We start from the raw sequence: 22826 nt of genomic DNA, 5'->3' as shown, positions 1-22826 counted from the left end.
AAGAAGAACTAGTTGGCAATTTCAAATTTACTTAGCAAGTAAAATTATAGGATTGAAACATGAATGCTTCGGAAATCGACACTTTTATAGATGATAAATAATAATAATATAATTAATTCCACATATCTTGAAAGAAAAAATAAATAAACAAATGACACGCTTTTTCTCTTGGTTTTGACTATGGTTTCACCACGCGAGTTTCTTAAATTTCCAAACCACCCCAGACTTTTAAAGCCAGGTGCATTTTGATCCTTCGATAATCACGTTTCAACCCCAAAATCACACAACGGTAAGCCCGGCCTGCCTAGGATACCCCAAACTTGGATATGGAGATAACGGAGACAACGGCGGAATTTCAAAGATGCCCATCCCATCTCCGAAGTCCCAAACCGCCGTCCAATTCGACGGCGTTAAAGGCATCGCCGCTATTATATCAATTTCAGCCTTGACTTCGCTTAATTCTTCTCTCTTAATTTCTTTCGCCTCTCTTTCTTCCGCCTCACTTTCACTAGCCCTTTTCCGGCTGCCAATTTTCGGCGTCTCGGTTGCGGGGCAAGGAATCGAAACTCCGATTTCGAGTGGGAAATTGAGTATCGCTTTGCTTCCTCTTAGCTTGAATGCCGCCGCGTCGTACGCTTTCGCCGCCTCCAACGCCGTATCGAAGGTACCGAGCCAAACCCGGGTTCCCTTCTTATTGGGATCGCGTATCTCCGCTGCGAACTTCCCCCACGGCCGCTGCCTCACGCCTCTATAACGCCGCTGCTCGGCGGGATTAATCTGTTCAAGTCCCGCTTTTGCTACTCCGAATTGTTTCTTATTTGTTTGAGGGATGGATATATTGAGCGAAGGCTTTCTTTCAGCAAAGTTTTTCCTTGGCTTCGCTTCAAAATCTATGAATTTGGAGTTATTGCTCAGGCCAAATAGGCAAGAAAATCCAGGACTGGAGCATGAATCGTTAGAGCTTGAAAAGCTCAAGTCAGAAATCACAGAACTCGAATTGCTGGAAGTTCTTGAAATCTCTGACCCTGAAGAACAAGTATGGCTATCCAAGAAACCAAAATCATCAAAAAGATGCTGGCATATGCTTTCAAGAGCTAAATTTTCATCTGGGGATGCCATTTTGGTGAATATGCTGGGAATTTTTTTTATGAAGATGGGATTATTTGGTCCTTGGCAGTGGGAAAAGAGAGAGTGGAGAAGGTGGAGATATATAGGTGTTTGAAATTTGGAGTGTTGTGTGCGGGACCGGGGAGGAGGCTTCCTGTGAAGCCTCTCTGAACGAGAAATGAACGAGGGGCTCACTACTGTTATTATTAGTAGTATTTCGGTAAAATAACAATTAGGTCTCATTATTGAGCAAGAGCTCGGCTACCGAAACAAGCATATAGAAAAGTGTCCATGCCCAAGAGTCCAAACCCGCTTAGGTGGTCGGGAAACCCGGGCTCTAATGTAGTTAGGGAATGTGGAGACATTATAGTCGATAAACAAGAGGTCTCGATAAATACGAGATTCAATCAAATCACTAAGACAAAAATCATATCCGCTGTCAAGAGTCCTAGCCACCGTGGTTAAGGACTCCTGTCAGCCGAAGTCTCCTATCTCTGGTAGAGTTCTATCTCAACGAGGACTCTACCCTTATAAGGTTACTAGCTTATCATGCATCTATAAATAAATATTAGGTATTTGTTACGATTTGAGACATATCCTCTTACTCACTTAGCGTTGTTATATCTCTAAGTTTTGCTCATTGGACTAACTTAAGTATCGAAGAGTTCACGTTGAGAAACTTTTTGGCGCCCCTAACCCTCTTTCTGTCTGTTGTGCAGAAATCAGAGCCCCGAATCGACCTACTCAACTGTGAAAATTTGAAAGATCCGCTATTTAAACTAAATACGAGATAAAATTTTGGGATTCATTATATTATTATTACTAAAGTAATAATATTAAAAATTATTAAGACAAAAGTGATGAGGTTTTAGATATGGTGGTCGTATAATAATGGTAAGTTTTTGAGTGGTACTGAAATGGTCCACATACTTAGCAGTCTCGTGTCTTCCACCATTATCTTCTTTTCCTTGCAACTTCCTTTGCAGCCGTGCGACGATTTTTTAATTTTATTTTTTTAACTATTATTACATATTATATTTAATGGGAAAATATATTAATAAAATTTTTGTGGGACGGTTTTACGAGTCAATTTTATAATACATATATCATATTTGTGTCACTCATAAAAAATATTATTTATTATAACAAATATGAGCAAGATTGATTTGTATAAAAATTTATGAGTATATTTCAAAAGAGACGTATTAAATGTCATAATAATGGCAGAGAAGAGTAAACACAAAAACAATTTCGATCTACTTTTCTTTTCAGAAAAACAAAGCATGTAATATGTGGGGACTCGGACGCTAATCATCTATTAGATTTGATTATCAATTAAGATAAACAGGGTCTAAAAATTTTTCTTTTGAAAATATAAGTGCAGAACATAATGGAATTTAATTAATATACATCTCAGTATAAAAGTACAATAATGTACAACAATTATTCAAATTAATCTAAAGTTCAACTACTAAATTTCAAGTATTAAACCAAGTCTACATCCAAGTCCGGAATCACCACTCTAATCTCGATCTCTCGTCATCCTCTTGACCCTGATCATGCCCCACCTGTTGTCATGCACACATACAAACAAGACAACAGTCGGATAACTCCGATGAGATATACATATCCCAATATAAACAATGTATACATATGCATTTAATATAAACATATATAAAAGCATAAACAATTATTAATACATGTATCCAATCTGATTACATGAATCAATACGAATCTGTATTTAAGTCAATGACTTGTTATCTTATCTTAACTTATTTCTAACCTAGGGATCCCGATCTAGTTTAGACTTCGGCATGCTGTATCGAATGTCTACAATAGAAGTCGTTCTACATCTAAGCTCATCGATACACCGTAAGTTTGGAGTCTTAGCGGTTCTGACAAAGACTCGGCGGTTGCCCTAGCTAGGCTGATCTGCCCTAAACTCAAACTCTGGCTCTGCTATAATGCAATAGACTAAACATATCAATCTGATAATCTGCAAATATCAATGCAATAAAATAAAATATATGATTTTGGGAAACTCAAGTCAAACCTAACTCGAGTTGTGCAATCCCGAATTAACATTTATTTATACCTTTATCTTCCCGGTCTGATGAAAACGAAGTCTTGTATTCCAATCTGTCCATACCCAAATCTGGCAATGATAATCGCATAGATACAATATCAGTATACAACTCAATTCAATACATGTTCTGATCAATACATAATCTGGTCCATATCTGAACAATGTACAAATCCACGATATCACGATACAATCGAATTCATTACTGAATCTGATCAATCTAAATCAACTGATGTTTCGACGGCATAACGATACAGTCTCGATAACCCCGTCAATCTCAACATCACAGATATACTATCAGAATTCATAATCAGTATCAGTACAATTCATAATCTCAATATCGGTATATTTACAATCAGTAACAATACAACTCTGATATCGAATTTCAATCAAATCTACTCCGAAAATTATAAAAATTTCATAAACAGTCTATTCTTTAATCTGACTTCAGTTATACAATGCCTACTGTAGCAGAAACATCATATCTGATTCGTATTCAATTCTGACAATATCATAAATTCAAATCATGTCTAAACATAACAAAACTTACGTCCAGTTGTAGCCTGTATTGATAGAAACACAGTACTGAAGTCGGATCTAAAATCGGACGGACGGATTTCTCGTAAATCAGTGTGTGTATATATATACATATATATATATACACACACACACACACACACACAAACACATACCATTCATGCAGCAAGGCAAGTGGCGTCGTGCATGTTCTGCACGTTGCGCGCACAAAGTCGCGCATATGCGCCGGTAGTTCGAACCAGCATTCTGTCAGCTCGCGCATATGCGCCATCTACGTCGTGCATATGCGCCGAACCTTCTGCCCATCCCGCGCATCTATGTCGCGCATATGCACGAAAGGTTCTGCCTTCCTCGCGCATGTGTGCGAGGACTTCTCCTTACATCTCATGTCAAATCTTCTTTCGGCTCTCTCAGTTTGATCCGTTCCGTTTATAATTATCTCGATTAATAAATAAATCATTTCAGATTAATCTCAGATTACAGTAATAAAATCTCGGGCCTTACATAATATGTCATAGTTGATAGTTCGAAGCTTTTTTTCAATGGTTAAACTAATTTTTAAGTAGGAAGAATTATATATATCTAAATAATTTAATATAACCTATTTCTTAGTTAAAAACAACTTTATAAAAATATAGATGTCCAGAGCACAAACAAGTAGAATATGAACACAAACAAATCGGTCAAATATATGCTATTATATTAATCCAGAGATATTTTTTTACGGGAAATTGGTTTTCAGTTTCCAGTCGTCGATTTTATTTGTGTTCAGTCCCTGGGTACTTTTTTAGTACCATATTTTACACATGAAGTGTACCGCATTTCCACATGAAGTGTACTGCATTTCCACATGAAGTATACCATATTTTATATGACATAGTACCACAATTTTGTGGGTAGTGAGTGAACCCAAAAAAAGTTTTGAGTGTGGATTTTTCACCAACTTCCTTTTTTTTACTCATCAGATCTCGTATAACTGTGTGTTATCAAACTAAATTTACATATATGACCCTCACTGTATCATTTTATTTTAAATATTCTATCCTATTATTAAATAAAGGTAATTATTTTTGAAATTATATTTTAACTAATTTATTATATTTTAAATTAAACGAAAATCATTTCTATTTATAAAAATAAATTTTATCTTGCACATACACTGTGTGCTCGTTTTTTTTTTTTACCTAGACTTTTATGCAACATAATAATTTAAAAATTACTTTTCTCCTCTTGGAAATAATAATATTTTTTAAACCTCCGTACAAACTTGACTTTAATGGAAACTTTTTTTGCGCCAATCGTCCACTTCCAAAATAATGATATGGCCCACCTTTATTTAATAATGAATTTAAAATTAATATTTATGAAATTGAGTAACGTCCAGGTATTTTACGTAGGTCCAACCCCCATTCAAGTTTCTTGCGCCAAGGGGGATGTACATTGGTCCCTTTTGTTAGAATTATGATCATTTCACCCATTTCCATTCCATCACACAAGATACATGCATATGAATATATATATACATACATATATATATACATACATACATATATATATATAAAGTCAATTATCTGTGTTCATCAAACATATCGAAATTGTATATTTGATAAGTGAGTGTTCATCGTTATATGTGAATAACATATCAAAACTGTATATATATAATGTTTGAATGTACGAGATGATTTGTGGCTTAGAGGAAAAATGGAGCTAATTGGACTTGCGTTTCTAGTTTGGATTTTGACCATGTAATGTTGGTTTATAGAAACAGCGATGCTGCACATGTCTAATAAATTTTTTAGGACATAAATAATTTTATTGTTTGTATATAGTTGATGGGATACATATTGATTAAATTGGACAAACAAACTCTGTATCTTTTGAATCTGTTTGTTGCAATTGCAGGTCAAATATTTTGTTTCAATATATATTATACATTAATTCAAGCCAAATCGTGATATTATCGAACATATTCTAATTTGATCTTCCCACCATTTTATAGATTGAGTTTGTCTCTTGTGAGACGATTTCACGAATCTTTATCTGTGAGACGGGTCAACTTTACCGATATTCACAATAAAAAGTAATACTATTAGCATAGAAATCAATATTTTTTCATGGACGACCCAAATAATATATTCGTCTCACAAAATACGACCAGTGAGATCGTCTTACACAAGTTTTTGCCTTATAGATTTCATGTGAAATCTGATATTCATAATTTGAGGACTAAGTTTCGATTTTGTTTAAATATGTTAGTAGCCACTAGAATTTGGAGTAAGTTTTATTTTCGTTGTTGCATAAGTTAAATAGGAAGAAACTCAAATTCATCTACTTATTTGCAATTTAATTATACATGTCATAGTGAATTTCAAATGACAACAATATTCTAAGAATTGAAAATTCTTCATGATTATTATGATTATAGTGTAATAAGTATAGATGTGGATTTGATTATTTTTTGTGTAACTTATCTAACAATAAAAAAATATTTAAATTAATCGATTTCAAATACTTCCACCTAACAAACAATAGAGTTCAAATTTTAATATTTGTTCGAACTCGTTCTGAATATGGAGTGAAAAGTAATACTTTTGACATAAAATATAACAATTTTCATAGATCGAATCGAATATGAGATCCGTCTCACAAAATTGTGGCCCGAAATCACAACCAAGCGGGATTAGTTTCTAGTAATGGCAATGGTCAGCACGGATTAATTATTTAATTAGATCATCTCTTGCAATGATTGTATTTAGGTTGTGTATCGAATCTGATGGAGTGAGACAAATGATTATATATTTTATAATCGAATCAACACACCGAAGAGGAAGAGGAATAGGAAGTTCAATCATTCGATTCTTCGACTGGGATAAACGTTAAAAAATTTGCTAAAACATTTACCATTCTTTACGTAAGTAGAACGTGCTTCAAATAATACATATTATATGTAAAATAAAAATTAGATATAGGCATAGTAGAGATCCACTCGATAAAATTATTATAAAAATTATATTTAATTATTATACGATAGTCGATTATCAAAAAATTATTATTGTTTGGTTACCTATTTTTCCTAGAAGCGTCAACACTTTATTTGCTCATCCAAATTGTATACAATCCCTGAGGTCTAGAGAGCTAAAATTCTAAATAGGAAATCAAATCACAATTAAAATAAAATTTGGATATATGTTATCTGGTAAAGAAATTAACGATATATATATATATATATATATAGGAAATCAAATCAAAATTAAAATAAAATTTGAATATATGTTATCTGGTAAGGAAATTAACGAAATATAGGAAATCAAATCAAAATTTAAATTGAATATATGTTATCTGGTAAAGAAATTAACGAAATATATATATATATATATATATATATATATATATATATATATATATATATATATATATATATATATATATAAACGGGAAATTTAGAGTCCGATTTCAGTAATTGTCACTAGTCCAGACACATGTTTCGAAATTGTCATGAGTCTGAAATCATGAATAAGACCGTTAGAAAGAGGTCAGGAGAGTGTCTCAGTGTTGTCCCTCCGACGCTGAAGTCAGATACTGAGGATATAAGTGGAGAGCAGCTAAGAGTACTGCTGAAAAATAATATAGTGAATATGAATGAGTTGGACACTCGAACCTAGTATTTATATGATAATAACCAGGCATGTCATAGACCTTCTACCTTGGCTAGGGATGGACCGGAGCCCATGATCCGGTGTGGACTCAATTTGGACGAACTCATCCATGTGGTATCACACACACACACACACACACATATATATATATAGAGTAAAATATGAATATATTTTGGAGTTGTTCAAAAGTTGGGTGACATAATCGCAAGTCCGTGTGATAGAAAAGTTTGGACAAAACATAATATATTTAAGCTTATTTTATCGTTGCGGTCAAATTTAAGACCATTAAACTACAAAACGCATGCAACAAAGTCCAATTTTCAATTTTTTGAATGTTGAAAATGCTCCTTGATTAATACGAGATGTATTCAAATATTTTGAAAGATAATAAGATAATAATTGTGGGACCCAATTTCTAAAATATATAAACATTAACATAATAGTGCAAACGTATCTATAATATGCCCATCTTTTATCTATTATCTGGTTTATTATCTATCTATTATCTATTTAATATAGGCAAAAACTTGTGTGAGACGGTCTTACGGATCGTATTTTGTGAAACATATCTTTTATTTGGGTCATTCATAAAAATGTATTATTTTTTATGCTAAGAGTATTACTTTTTATCGTGAATATCGGTAGGGTTGACCGTATCACAGATAAAGATTCGTGAGACCGTCTAACAAGAGACTTACTCATCTATATATTATATATTACTATTATAAATATATTAGTTTATGTGTTAATTTACATGTATGTCCTTATTTTCATTAAATAACAATAAAATTAACACATGTCTCTTTGTTTGTTTGTTTTTTTCATCTATTAATTAATGAAATATAAAATAAATTGAAAAAAAATGAAATTTACATTTCATTCTTTAAAAAATCTATAAATATATGGCTTTGAATTATGAATTTACATGTATGTTTTTATCTTCATTAAATAATAATCATTAATACATGCACCTTTGTTTGATTTTTTTGTTATATATTAATTAATGAAATCTAAAATAAATTGATGAAAAATATAATTTAGCTTTCATTTTTTGGAATGAAATTTACACTCCATTTTTGAAAAAACTATATTTTTAATGAAATTTAAAATAATAATAATATTAAATACATGTTTTTTGTTTTTTTCATAAGTTATTAATGGATTCTAAAATAAATTGAAAAAGATGAAATTTAGCCATCTTTTTTGAAACGAAATTTACACTATATTTTTTAAAAATATTTATATATATATATATATATATATATATATAAATATATATATATATTTAATGAAATTTAAATAAATAGAAGAATAATGAAATTTACATTTCATTTTTTTAAAATGAACTATATTTTATTTTAAAAATAATTATTTTTGTTTGATTTATCTTTTTTTTTCCTTTGTTTGATTTATAAACTCTATCTTGATTTTTTTTTTATGTCTCTTTGTTTGATTTTTATTTTTCCATTAATTAATAATTTTACAATAAATCAAATGAAAATGAAGTTTACACTATTATTCAAATTTTATATTTTTACAATTTTTTAGTATGTCTTTTGTAAGATGGTCTCATGAAAATATATCTCAAAGTCTAGTCGATGTTTTTTCCGTTAATTAATGTTAATATTTTTGGAATAAATCGAAGGAAGATGAAGTTTGCACTCTTGTTCAAAATATTATATTTCTCCAATTTTTGAGCACGTCTTTTGTGATATGATTTCATGGATATATGTCTTTGAGACGGGTCGACTCAGTCATTTCTCGAGTGAAAATTATATTTTTTCGTGATTCAGATCGGATAGGAGACATATTTCACAAAATTGACCCGTAAACAGTCTCATAGGAGATTATGTATCAATTTTATTTTTAACTTGAGTAAATTAACATCTATATAACGCAAATAATAATTAATACATATATGTTTGTTTGTTTGTTTGTTTTTCTATCTATTAATTAATATATTCTAAAAAAATTATATCTTTAATTAATTTTTAAAAAACTATAACAATAAATAAGTAAATATTTTTTTGGTTTTTCCCAGCTATTAATGAATTCTAAACTAAATTAAAGAAAAATAAAATTTAGCCACCATTTTTTGAATGACAAAAACTTGTGTGAGGCGGTCTTATGGGTCGTATTTTGTGAGACATATATCTTATTTGGGTCATCCATGAAAAATATTATTTTTTATGCTAAAAATATTATTTTTTATTGTAAATATTGGTATGGTTGACATATCCCACAGATAAAGATTCTTGATATCGTCTCAAAAGAGAGCTAATCTTTTTTAATGAAATATAAATTTTGCTTATTTTTTGGAATGAAATTTACACCTCATTTTTTAAAAAAAATCTATATCTTTAATGAAATCTAAAATAATAATAATAAATATATATTATATTATTTGTTTTTCCCAACTATTTATTAATTTTAAATAAATTGAAAAAAATTAAATTTAACCATTATTTTGAAATGAAATTTATAATATGTTTTTTTTAAAAAAATTATATCTTTAATAAAGTTTAAAATAAATAGAAAAATAATAAATTTTACACTCTATTTTTTTAAAAATGAATTATTATATCCCTATTTTAAAATTAATTATTTTTATTCGATTTATTAACTCCATCTTCATTTTTATTTTGTTGAAAGTCCCTTTGTTTGATTTCTTTTTTAAATTAATGAATTTAAAATAAATCGAATAAAAATGAAATATATACTCTAGTTCAAAATTATCCAATTTTTGAGTATATATTCGGTAAATCGGTCTCATAGATATATATCTCTAATTAGGGGTTGGCTTTTATTTTCGGGTATTGGGTACCCGATCTGAACCGATCAGGTTTTATCCGATCGAGTCGGGTATTTTTTATATAAAAAAACAGGTTCGTCGGGTACCCTATATCCAAAAGAAAATCGGGTTCGGATTCGAGTATTTTACCGATACCCGATCAGGTATCGGGTACCAAAAATTTTTTTTTAAAAAAAATTTAAGGGTCAATCCGTCTATTCATTTAAAAATACAAAATATTTTTTTTGTAGCTAGTCATAACCCGATATATAATGACAAATGACTAATAATAAAGTGATATAATGACATTATAGTGTGTGAAATGTGAAAAATACATGTGTTATTTTAATTTACTAGTCATAATATGATATAATGAATAGTCATAACTCGATATAATAGCTTGATTTTTTGTGAAATGTGAAAAATATATATATTTTCAAAAAAAAATGTTTTTTCCCGTGTATCCGACGAAAATACCCGATCGTTTCGAGTACCCGACGACATGATCGGGTTGGTGTCGGGTAGTAAAATTTACTACCCTACTTGTCGGGTACCCAAAACCCAACCCGCGCCCACCCCTATCCCTAATGTGGGTCGACCCAATCTATTTTTTGAGTCCGAACCCGAACACCCGTTCCGCGCCCACCCCTATCCTTAATATGGGTCGACCCAATCTATCTTTCGAGTGAAAAAAAAATGTTTTTCCTTGTTCCAGGTGGATAAGAGACATTTCAAAAATTGACCCATAAAACAGTCACATAGAAATTTGTGCCAATTTTTATTTTTAATTTGAGTAAACTAACATCCATGAATAACGTAAATAATAAGTGAATAGTAAATTTGAAAACTCAAATAAAATTGTGTGAATTTACCTGTACTTCTTTATTTTCGTTAAATAGTAAATACGTGTTTTTTTTTGTTTTTTTCATGTATTAATAAATTTTACAATAAATTGAAAATAAATAAATTTTATTTTTGAAAAAGGTATTAATGAATGCTAAAAATTTTATTTTTGGAATGAAATTCACACTTCATTTTTAAAAAAAAACTACATCTTTAATGTAATTTAAAATAAAAGACACAATGTCAGAAGCTTAACGCAAAAAAATTTCTCATGAGTTCACCCATCCCAATACTATTCTCATTCATATACGCTTAACCCAACAAAACTGAATGACAGTGAAATATTAATTTTTTAGTTCAATCGTTTCCTGATCTTTAGGTCAAAAGTTATATTCGTATTCAAGACGCGACTTTTATTCCTTATAATTGTGATTTACAATGCAAAACTTTATACTAAGCTAATGGTGAACATGATAAGGAATGCACTGACGTGGGTGTCAATGAACCAAACCATAAAACTTTCATGCATGACAAATATAAATAATTGATTGATGCCATAAAGGAACACTTCAAAAGAATCAAAACTGTAATGCCCGAGAATTAATCACGGTTAATTAACGATTATTGAGGATTAACTTAATGTGATTTTGAAAGGGCTAATCGAGACACGGAATGAGATCACGTGTGAAAATGTATGTGCAAGACAGTAGCATCGGCGCACATGCGCCGAGTAAGTCGCGCACATGCGCGTAGAATCCAGAAGGATTGGCGCACATGCGCGAAGGGTGCGCGCGCACATGCGCGGAGCCTACAGTGGCGTCGGCGCACATGCGCGGTGTAGACGCGCGCACATGCGCGACGGGTCCAGTAGAGTTCGCGCACATGCGCGGCAGGAGCGGCGCACATGCGCGAGTAGGCCAGCGCCTTGGGCGCATATGCGCCGAGTAATGCGCGCATATGCGCGGGTGGTTCGGCAGCGTAGGCAGCGCTCCCGGCGCATATGCGCGGAGCTTTGGCGCGCATATGCGCCCGTCATGCAGAATAAGAAAGGGACAAGTGGCTTCGGGCATATTTATGTATGTATATATATATATATATATATATATATACAGCAACGTGAATTGAGGGAAAGAAAAATCAATTCAGAGGGAAGCCTCGTTTCTTGATTTTAGAAAATAATTTGCGATCTATCCGTCCGTTAGATTTTAAATCCGACTGCGGTACCGTGTACCTATCGACGCAGGCTACAACTGGACGTAAGTTTTATTACGTTTTGACATGTCTTGGAAGTATGATGTTGTTAGAATTGAATACACGTCATATATGTTATTCTTGACATGTTAGATAGCGTAGAATCGAAGTCAGATTAAGAAACGGACTGAATATAAAATTGTTATGAATTTCTGAATGAAATTGACTGAGATGCGATGTCAGATTTGTATGGTGGTTAATTGTAAATGATTGGAATTGGTATATTCTGAGATGGTAGTACCGGTGTAGTCAGATTGTACTGTTGTACTGCCAGAATTTGATAAAACAGAGGTGTTGTGAGTTGATTTGAATATTGATACAGAATATTGGTATTGTCATTGCCAGATTGATCAGTGACAGGCTTCGATTGTATAAGAGCGACAGCAAGAAAGGTATAAATAAATGTTGATTCGGGATTTCACAACTCGAGTTAGGTTTGACTTGAGTTTCCCTAAATCACATACTTTAATTTATTGCCTTGATATTTGCAGATTATCAGATTGATATGTTTATTGACTTAGAACAGAGTCAGAGTCCGAGTCTAGGGCTGACAGCCTAGCTAGGGCAGAACCGCCGAGTCTTTCTCAGAACCGATAAGACTCTAGACTTACGGTGTATCGACGAGCTTCAGATGTAGATCGACGTCTATCTCAGACACACTCGATACAGCATACCAAAGTCTAAATTAGATTGGGATCCCTAGATTTGAGATAAGATAAGATTAGATCACGAGCCATTGATTCATGTAGTCAGATTAGATATATGCTTCGATGTTTATTTATGCTTTTGTATATGTTTTATATGATTGCATGTAATACATTGTTTATACTGGGATATTTATATCTCACCGGAGTTATCCGGCTGTTGTCTTGTTTGTATGTGTGCATGACAACAGGTGGGACAGGTACAGGGTCACAGAGGTGAAGACAGATTGAGATTAGAGTGGTGATACCGGACTTGGACTAGAGCTAGGGTTTGAACACTTGATAGTAGTTGTTGAACCTGAGTATGTATGATTGTATATTTTATCAGATTTGTACTTTTATACTGATATGTATATTAGTTTGATTCCATTACCTTCCGCATTTTAAAAAAAAATTTAGACCCTGTTTATTACAATTGATTAATTAGTCCCAATCACGATTAAAAAGATGATTAGCGTCCGGGTCCCCACAACAGGTGGTATCAGAGCGATAGATCCTTTAGATTAAGATAGAAGAGGCTAGTGAGCGGGGTAGATTGAGGTTTTCTTTCCTGCTTTTGAATGCTAGCATGTCTTACTGCTTTATTGCATGTTACTTGTTTATCTGATGTGATGTAGTAATATGTTTTATTGAGATTGGATCAGTACTGAATCTAGATCAGCAGTAAGATGATCAGAGGAGGTTGCAACAGAATTGTTGTATCTGTTGCTAATCGATTCGATTCTCAGACATGCCTCCCAGACGAATTCCAGAACAGGGAAGTACATCAAATCCTCCAATGGATGTTACTCCGACTCCAATGGAAACGTTGCTGAAACGATTTCAATCATTTCATCCGCCGACCTTGAAAGGAACAGAGAACGCTGTGGAATGCGAGAGTTGGCTCGATGATATAGAGTTGTTGTTCGACTCTTTGGAGTATACAGATGAGAAGAGAATAAAGTTGATCGCACACCAGTTACATGATGTTGCCAAAGACTGGTGGATTACAAGAAAGAAAGCCATGGAGCATAGAGGTACGATGATTACCTGGAATATATTCAGAACTGAATTCTATCAACGTTTCTTTCCAGTGTCGTACCGGAAGGACAAAGGAGCGGAATTTGCCAATCTAAAGCAAGGACCGATGAACATAGAAGAATACGTGTCAAAGTTCTCCTCCTTGTTGAAATTTGCTCCACATGTGGCTGACAGCGAAGAAGCTACTGCTGATCAGTTCATCAATGGCCTGAACCCCGACATTTTCACATTGGTAAACACAGGGCGACCGGATAATTTTACTGATGCCCTGAACAGAGCCAAGGGAGCAGAAGCAGGTCTGATACGACAGAAAGGAGCTTCCTTTGTGCCTCCAGCACCGAGACCACCACAACCACCTTCCAGATTTGAGAGTGGTAGCAGCAGTGGAGGAAAGAAAGAATTTTTGAAAGCTAAGGGAAAACAATTCAAGAAATCGGGGAGTAGTTCTTCCAGCTCCGGTGGTTCCAGACTGAGCCAGAGTTACACTGGAGTTTACTGCAAGACTTGCGGAGGAAGACATGCAACCGAGCAATGCCAGGGGGTGACTGGTAGTTGCAACGTCTGTAAACAGCCGGGACACTTTGCTAAAGTGTGTCCCCAGAGAGGTTCCCAAAGATTTCAGGGGGCCGAGTCATCAGGATCAGCAGCACAGACTGAGAGACGATCAGCTGCTGTTCACACATTTCAGCCAGCGCCAGCTCAGTCACAGCAGAGGCCCGGAGGAAGCCAGACAGTTGGGCAGCCTCCGAGACAGCAGGCCAGAGTTTTCGCTTTGACAGAGGAGCAGGCCCAGGAAGCCCCAGATGACGTTGTAGCAGGTAACTGTTCTTTATGTGGTTACTCTGCTTACGTATTAATTGATACCGGTGCTTCACACACATTTATTTCTGAAAGATTTGCGTTAAGTTATGCATTGCCTGTAGAGTCTTTAGCTACTGTAGTGTCTGTATCTTCGCCTTTGGGGATAGGTTTGATATCCGTAAATTCGGTAAAACGTTGTATACTACAGTATGACGGGCATGAGATGGAGTTAGATTGTATAGTACTTGGATTATCAGCTTTTGATTGCATTATCGGTATTGATATGCTGACCAAGTACAGAGCGACTGTGGATTGTTTCCACAAGATAGTAAGATTCAGACCGGATATGGCAGAAGAATGGAAATTTTACGGGAAGGGTTCTAGATCGAGAATTCCTTTAGTATCCGTATTATCTATGACTCGACTGTTACAGAAAGGAGCAGAGGGATTCCTTGTCTATGCAGTAGATGTACTGAAGTCGAGTCCAGCATTGGCAGATTTGCCAGTGGTACGTGAATTTGCTGACGTCTTCCCAGACGAGATCCCGGGATTACCTCCAGTTAGAGAGATAGACTTCAGCATTGAACTGATGCCAGGTACAGTGCCGATTTCTAGAGCTCCGTACAGAATGGCACCAGTTGAACTGAAAGAATTAACGGACCAGCTTGAAGATTTACTGGCCAAGGGGTACATTAGACCGAGTGTTTCTCCTTGGGGTGCTCCAGTACTGTTCGTAAGAAAGAAAGATGGTTCGATGAGGCTTTGCATCGACTATAGGCAACTGAACAAGGCAACGGTAAAGAATAAATATCCTTTGCCTCGTATTGATGACTTATTCGATCAGTTGCAGGGTTCCTCAGTATATTCCAAGATAGATTTGAGATCAGGATATCACCAGCTGAGAGTCAGAGATTCTGATATCTCAAAGACAGCATTCAGAACCAGGTATGGACATTATGAATTTATTGTCATGCCGTTTGGTCTGACGAATGCTCCAGCTGTATTCATGGGGTTGATGAACCGTGTATTCCAGAAATATCTCGATGATTTTGTGATTATTTTCATCGATGATATTTTGATTTATTCAAAGAATATGAGTGAGCATGCTGAGCATTTAAGAACTGTGTTGCGAATTTTAAGAGCTGAGAAATTATATGCTAAACTGTCGAAATGTGAGTTTTGGCTAAGACAAGTAGTATTTCTGGGTCATATTATATCTGGAAATGGTATATCAGTTGATCCCAGTAAAGTAGAAGCCGTAATTTCTTGGCCAAGACCGACGTCAGTACCTGAAATTCGCAGTTTCATGGGTTTAGCGGGATATTACCGTCGTTTCATTAAAGATTTCTCGAGTATAGCTAAACCAATTACTCAGCTGACTCAGAAAAATGCTCCATTTGTTTGGTCTGAAGAGTGTGAGACCAGTTTTCTGGAGTTAAAGAAGAGGTTGACCAGTGCACCAGTGTTGACTATTCCATCCGGTACTGGTGATTTTGTGGTTTATTGCGACGCTTCTCACAGAGGCTTGGGATGTGTGCTGATGCAACGAGGGCATGTTATTGCCTATGCCTCAAGACAGCTTAAACCACATGAAACTCGTTATCCAATTCATGACTTAGAATTGGCAGCCATTGTCTTTGCATTAAAGATATGGCGACATTACCTTTACGGGGAGAAGTTTGAGATATATTCTGATCATAAGAGTTTGAAATATCTGTTTTCACAATCTGAATTGAATATGAGACAGCGAAGATGGCTTGATTTGCTTAAAGATTTTGATTGTGAAATCAAATACTATCCAGGAAATTCTAATGCAGCAGCGGATGCACTGAGTCGAAAGGTATGTTCTTTATCCTTATCGACGATAGGTGTTTCAAGTTTGATAGAAGACTGCTGTTTGTCTGGATTAGAATTTGAAACAGATTATAGACCGTTGAGATTCTATACGGTGCAAGTAGAACCAGAGCTGATTTTAAAAATTAAGGCAGCTCAGAAAGTGGATCAGAATGTACAGAAATCAATATCGATGGTTAGATCAGGACATCGATCAGAATATCAGGTACGTGATAATGTCCTGTATGTGAATAATCGCCTGGTGGTGCCAAATGTTCCAGATTTGAAACGACAGATATTGTCAGAAGCGCACAACAGTCGATTTAGTATTCATCCTGGTGGTAGAAAGATGTACAACGATTTGAAAAGACAGTTTTGGTGGAAACAAATGAAGACTGACATCGCCGAATTTGTTTCCAAATGTCTGAATTGCCAGCAAGTGAAAGCAGAAAGAAAGAAACCAGGAGGATTATTACAGAGTTTGTCCATTCCTGAGTGGAAATGGGATCACATTTCCATGGACTTTGTGACGCAATTGCCGCGTTCCTCCAAAGGTTATGACGCGATTTGGGTCGTGATTGACAGATTAACCAAATCCGCGTGTTTTATTCCGTACAAGATGACATACAGATTTGACCAGATGGCAGAGATCTATGTCAGAGAGGTGGTCAGATTACATGGAGTGCCGAAGTCGATTGTATCAGATCGTGATCCTCGATTTACTTCGCACTTCTGGCAGAGTTTGCAGCAGGCTCTCGGTACAAAGTTACATTTGAGTACCGCATATCATCCACAGACCGACGGACAGTCAGAGCGGACTATCCAGACACTGGAAGATATGCTGAGAGCAGTAGTGCTAGATTTTAGCACTAATTGGCAAGATGCATTGCCTCTTTGTGAGTTTTCGTACAACAACAGCTATCAAACAAGTATTGAGATGGCACCATTTGAAGCGTTGTACGGAAAGAAGTGTAGATCCCCTCTTTATTGGGATGATATCTCTGAAGTGCCTGAAATTGGACCAGATATGATCAGGGATATGACAGAAAAAGTAAAGCTAATTCAAAAGAAAATGAAGGCAGCACAGGACAGACAGGCCAAGTATGCCAATGTTCGACGTAGACCATTGGTATTTGAAGTTGGAGATCGAGTGTTTTTGAAGATTTCACCTTTCAGAGGAGTTGTCAGATTTAGCAAGAAAGGGAAATTGTCTCCACGATACATTGGGCCTTATGAGATTCTCGAGAAGATAGGAGATCGTGCCTATCGACTAGCCTTACCGCCTTCATTATCTGGAATACATGATGTCTTTCATGTATCGTTATTGAGAAAGTACCTTCCTGATGCTTCACACGCTATACAACCAGACGAGGCCGAGCTTGATGAATCTCTGAGTTATGTCGAAAAGCCGATCCAGATTATTGATCGTAAAGAGAAGCAACTCAGAACGAAGATAATTCCGTTGGTGAAAGTGCAATGGACTCGCCATGGTGTTGAAGAAGCAACCTGGGAAACTGAATCAGATATGAGACAAGAATTCCCAGAGTTATTTCGATGATGTAAATTTTAGTATACAGTTTTTGTATATACTACTTCTTGATATGATAAAATGCTTGAGATTTCGAGGACGAAATCATATCTTAGGAGGGGAGAAATGTAATGCCCGAGAATTAATCACGGTTAATTAACGATTATTGAGGATTAACTTAATGTGATTTTGAAAGGGCTAATCGAGACACGGAATGAGATCACGTGTGAAAATGTATGTGCAAGACAGTAGCATCGGCGCACATGCGCCGAGTAAGTCGCGCACATGCGCGTAGAATCCAGAAGGATTGGCGCACATGCGCGAAGGGTGCGCGCGCACATGCGCGGAGCCTACAGTGGCGTCGGCGCACATGCGCGGTGTAGACGCGCGCACATGCGCGACGGGTCCAGTAGAGTTCGCGCACATGCGCGGCAGGAGCGGCGCACATGCGCGAGTAGGCCAGCGCCTTGGGCGCATATGCGCCGAGTAATGCGCGCATATGCGCGGGTGGTTCGGCAGCGTAGGCAGCGCTCCCGGCGCATATGCGCGGAGCTTTGGCGCGCATATGCGCCCGTCATGCAGAATAAGAAAGGGACAAGTGGCTTCGGGCATATTTATGTATGTATATATATATATATATATATATATATATATACAGCAACGTGAATTGAGGGAAAGAAAAATCAATTCAGAGGGAAGCCTCGTTTCTTGATTTTAGAAAATAATTTGCGATCTATCCGTCCGTTAGATTTTAAATCCGACTGCGGTACCGTGTACCTATCGACGCAGGCTACAACTGGACGTAAGTTTTATTACGTTTTGACATGTCTTGGAATTATGATGTTGTTAGAATTGAATACACGTCATATATGTTATTCTTGACATGTTAGATAGCGTAGAATCGAAGTCAGATTAAGAAACGGACTGAATATAAAATTGTTATGAATTTCTGAATGAAATTGACTGAGATGCGATGTCAGATTTGTATGGTGGTTAATTGTAAATGATTGGAATTGGTATATTCTGAGATGGTAGTACCGGTGTAGTCAGATTGTACTGTTGTACTGCCAGAATTTGATAAAACAGAGGTGTTGTGAGTTGATTTGAATATTGATACAGAATATTGGTATTGTCATTGCCAGATTGATCAGTGACAGGCTTCGATTGTATAAGAGCGACAGCAAGAAAGGTATAAATAAATGTTGATTCGGGATTTCACAACTCGAGTTAGGTTTGACTTGAGTTTCCCTAAATCACATACTTTAATTTATTGCCTTGATATTTGCAGATTATCAGATTGATATGTTTATTGACTTAGAACAGAGTCAGAGTCCGAGTCTAGGGCTGACAGCCTAGCTAGGGCAGAACCGCCGAGTCTTTCTCAGAACCGATAAGACTCTAGACTTACGGTGTATCGACGAGCTTCAGATGTAGATCGACGTCTATCTCAGACACACTCGATACAGCATACCAAAGTCTAAATTAGATTGGGATCCCTAGATTTGAGATAAGATAAGATTAGATCACGAGCCATTGATTCATGTAGTCAGATTAGATATATGCTTCGATGTTTATTTATGCTTTTGTATATGTTTTATATGATTGCATGTAATACATTGTTTATACTGGGATATTTATATCTCACCGGAGTTATCCGGCTGTTGTCTTGTTTGTATGTGTGCATGACAACAGGTGGGACAGGTACAGGGTCACAGAGGTGAAGACAGATTGAGATTAGAGTGGTGATACCGGACTTGGACTAGAGCTAGGGTTTGAACACTTGATAGTAGTTGTTGAACCTGAGTATGTATGATTGTATATTTTATCAGATTTGTACTTTTATACTGATATGTATATTAGTTTGATTCCATTACCTTCCGCATTTTAAAAAAAAATTTAGACCCTGTTTATTACAATTGATTAATTAGTCCCAATCACGATTAAAAAGATGATTAGCGTCCGGGTCCCCACAAAAACTATTTTAAATAGATTTTATGTGTAATAATTACTCTTATATACATGAAAGTGATAGAAAACGAGATATAAAAATGAGCTCAAATAGTTTTTATGTGAAATAGATTACTCTTACAGGTACAGTTTCTTAAAATGATTTATAATATTTTTAACATTCTCTTATGTTTTTTAAATATTTTTTTTGCTCGAAAATAAAAGTTTTTAAAATATTACAGTTTTCTTTATGTTTTATGCCACGTCAAAATTTCATCGATGAATATTTGTAAAACTTGTAGCTATTTTTCAAGAACGTGATTCATGTATAGAATTTTATAACTTCAAATTATATCATGGAAAATTTAAAAATTATGGCTGTTATAAAAAAAAATTAATTAATATATATATATATATATTTTTGTTTTATTACTTTGAATACTCATAGTCTGACTATATGATTTTTACAATTTTAAGGTTGTGATATTAAAAAATGTGTCAGAGTGATAGTAAGAATATGGTTCTAATTATGGATCACATTAATAAATACTATAATATTTAGAAAAAAATATTACAAAAATATATACTTATATGTATATAAATCATAAAACAAGCCAATGATATTAGTTTTCAAGAACTGGAGCAAAAATAAAAGCTGAACTTTACCAAGCTATTGTAGATTAGATAGTTGTTGAAATAAAAGATAGTGAGAGCTACTAAGATGATAATTGTTCTCCTCGTATAATCTTTATATATTCGACAAGTGCAACACACATACATATTTTTTAGTTTATTTAAATCTATGATATTGCGTCAAACAAATTAACTCTAAACGACCATTCAACATTCTCTATTGCATGACAATCTATCGTATTGATCCTTTAATTATCCTATGAGCTAAGTGTGGTTCTATTTCTCTTGTATCTGAAATTTACAGTAAATAGACAAAAAAAAAAGTTAAATATTTGAAGATTCAGTGAGATAATAATTTTGATTGTCATTTATATATCAAATAAATCAATATTGTACCAAGAATGTAATCAATATATTATTATGGTGTATTGCAATGAACGAGACAAATAAAACTATGGATTGACATAACTAAAAATTTGAAATATTTATAACCAAATATCCCGAAGAAACAAATACAAAGTTTTCCCAAAACTAAAAATTGTTTCTAGTGACGTCGTAATTACCAGAGAGGGTGATGCCAACATCTTGTCTTCCCGAATTCCCACTTGCCTCATAAACCACGTGGTTCTCAGATCTTTCCAAATTGCCCACTTGCTCTCCTCCTCTAGAACCTCGGTGGCCCCATCCGATCCACCTACGTTAAATTCACCAAAGCAGACAACAATAGTAACAAGTTTTTTTAATATAATATAAAATAAAAAAGTTCAAAAAGTACCAAAAATCTTTTAATTGTGCGCTTATATTAATGTATAGTGGAGCTATGGAGGTTTCGCCTTGGGGTTCATGCATCTTCTCTTTTCATTCAACTTTTTTCTCACTACCTCAAAATTCAGAAATTTCATGTAATCTCTTGATCTCCAATCCCTTTTGCTAAATTTGATCGAAGCTTCTCGAAAATACAAGATTAATTCTTTGAAGCTTAGAATTGATCAAGAACTCATGTACCAGCCAGCTTTCAACGATTTAAATATGCCGGTGACTTTCCGGAGCTCTAGTTTCAGCAGTCTGGTGCCGTGTTTAACTGAAACCTGGGGAGACTTGCCGTTAAAAGTTGATGATTCAGAAGATATGGTGATTTACGGTCTATTGCGTGACGCCGTCAGTGATGGGTGGACACCGTTTAACAACGTTAAAGTGGAGCCGGAGGAGCGGAGCGTATCCGCAGTGAAATCAGAATTCTCGCCGATGATGGCGGCGCCGGTGGTGGGTAGACATACAGGGAGGCACTATCGAGGGGTGAGGCGTCGGCCGTGGGGGAAGTTCGCGGCGGAGATAAGGGACCCGTCTAAGAACGGCGCGAGGGTGTGGCTGGGAACATATGGAACGGCCGAAGAAGCGGCTTCGGCTTACGACAGAGCGGCTTACAGAATGCGTGGCTCGAAGGCTTTACTGAATTTTCCGCACAAAATCGGCTTGAATGAGCCGGAGCCTGTAAGGGTCACGGCTAAGAGGCGGTCTCCTGAGACGTCGGTATCGACGGTCTCATCGGGTTCGGGTAGCGGCTCGCCAAAGCGGAGGAAGCAAGGTGTCACGGCTGATCATGCCGAGCCGGAAGTGGAAAGCCGATCCAATGAGCTTCAAGTCAGGTGCTAAATGAGAGAATAGCCATTTGGCGAAATGCTATTGGTTGGATGGATATGAGGGGAGAATTATGCTAGGGCATGTTTGGTTGTTTGTGTGCAGAAAACTGGTTATTTTGTCCCACGTGCTTTTAGTGGGCTGATTAAACTTATTTAATTAATGTGTGCAAAATAAACTGGGCCTTCGGTGGCTAATACCGGAAAAAAAAGAGAATACAATATTTTTTGTTTTGTTTTATTCATTATATTTTTAAAACAAAATAGGCAATTCTTGTAGGTTTAGGCAAAAATTTGTGTGAGACGGTCTCACGGGTCGTATTTGTGAGTCGGATATCTTATTTGGGTCACCCATGAAAAAGTATTACTTTTAATGCTAAGAGTATTACTTTTTATTGTGAATATGGGTAGGGTTGACCCGTCTCACAGATTATGATCTGTGAGACGGTCTCACA

At 35.4% G+C, this 22826-nt stretch overlaps 2 protein-coding genes across 2 annotated transcripts; one reads left to right on the top strand and one right to left on the bottom strand.

Annotated features, from left to right (window-relative positions):
* Positions 1-64: 64 nt before the first annotated feature.
* Positions 65-1194, bottom strand: LOC140804967 (ethylene-responsive transcription factor 5-like). Its single transcript, XM_073161137.1, has one exon. The coding sequence runs from the start codon at positions 1117-1119 to the stop codon at positions 280-282; it is 840 nt and encodes a 279-aa protein (XP_073017238.1). The 5' UTR covers positions 1120-1194; the 3' UTR covers positions 65-279.
* A 20285-nt stretch (positions 1195-21479) lies between these two features.
* On the top strand, positions 21480-22612 carry LOC140804809 (ethylene-responsive transcription factor 2-like). Its single transcript, XM_073160948.1, has one exon. It carries the CDS (start codon positions 21734-21736, stop codon positions 22385-22387), a length of 654 nt encoding a protein of 217 aa, XP_073017049.1. The 5' UTR covers positions 21480-21733; the 3' UTR covers positions 22388-22612.
* Positions 22613-22826: the final 214 nt, after the last annotated feature.

The sequence above is a fragment of the Primulina eburnea genome, chromosome 11, assembly GCF_022965805.1.
Source record: "Primulina eburnea isolate SZY01 chromosome 11, ASM2296580v1, whole genome shotgun sequence".
NCBI lineage: Eukaryota > Viridiplantae > Streptophyta > Magnoliopsida > Lamiales > Gesneriaceae > Primulina > Primulina eburnea.
The sequence above is the reverse complement of the archived record's forward strand: the minus strand, read 5'-3'. Positions and strand labels throughout refer to the sequence as shown.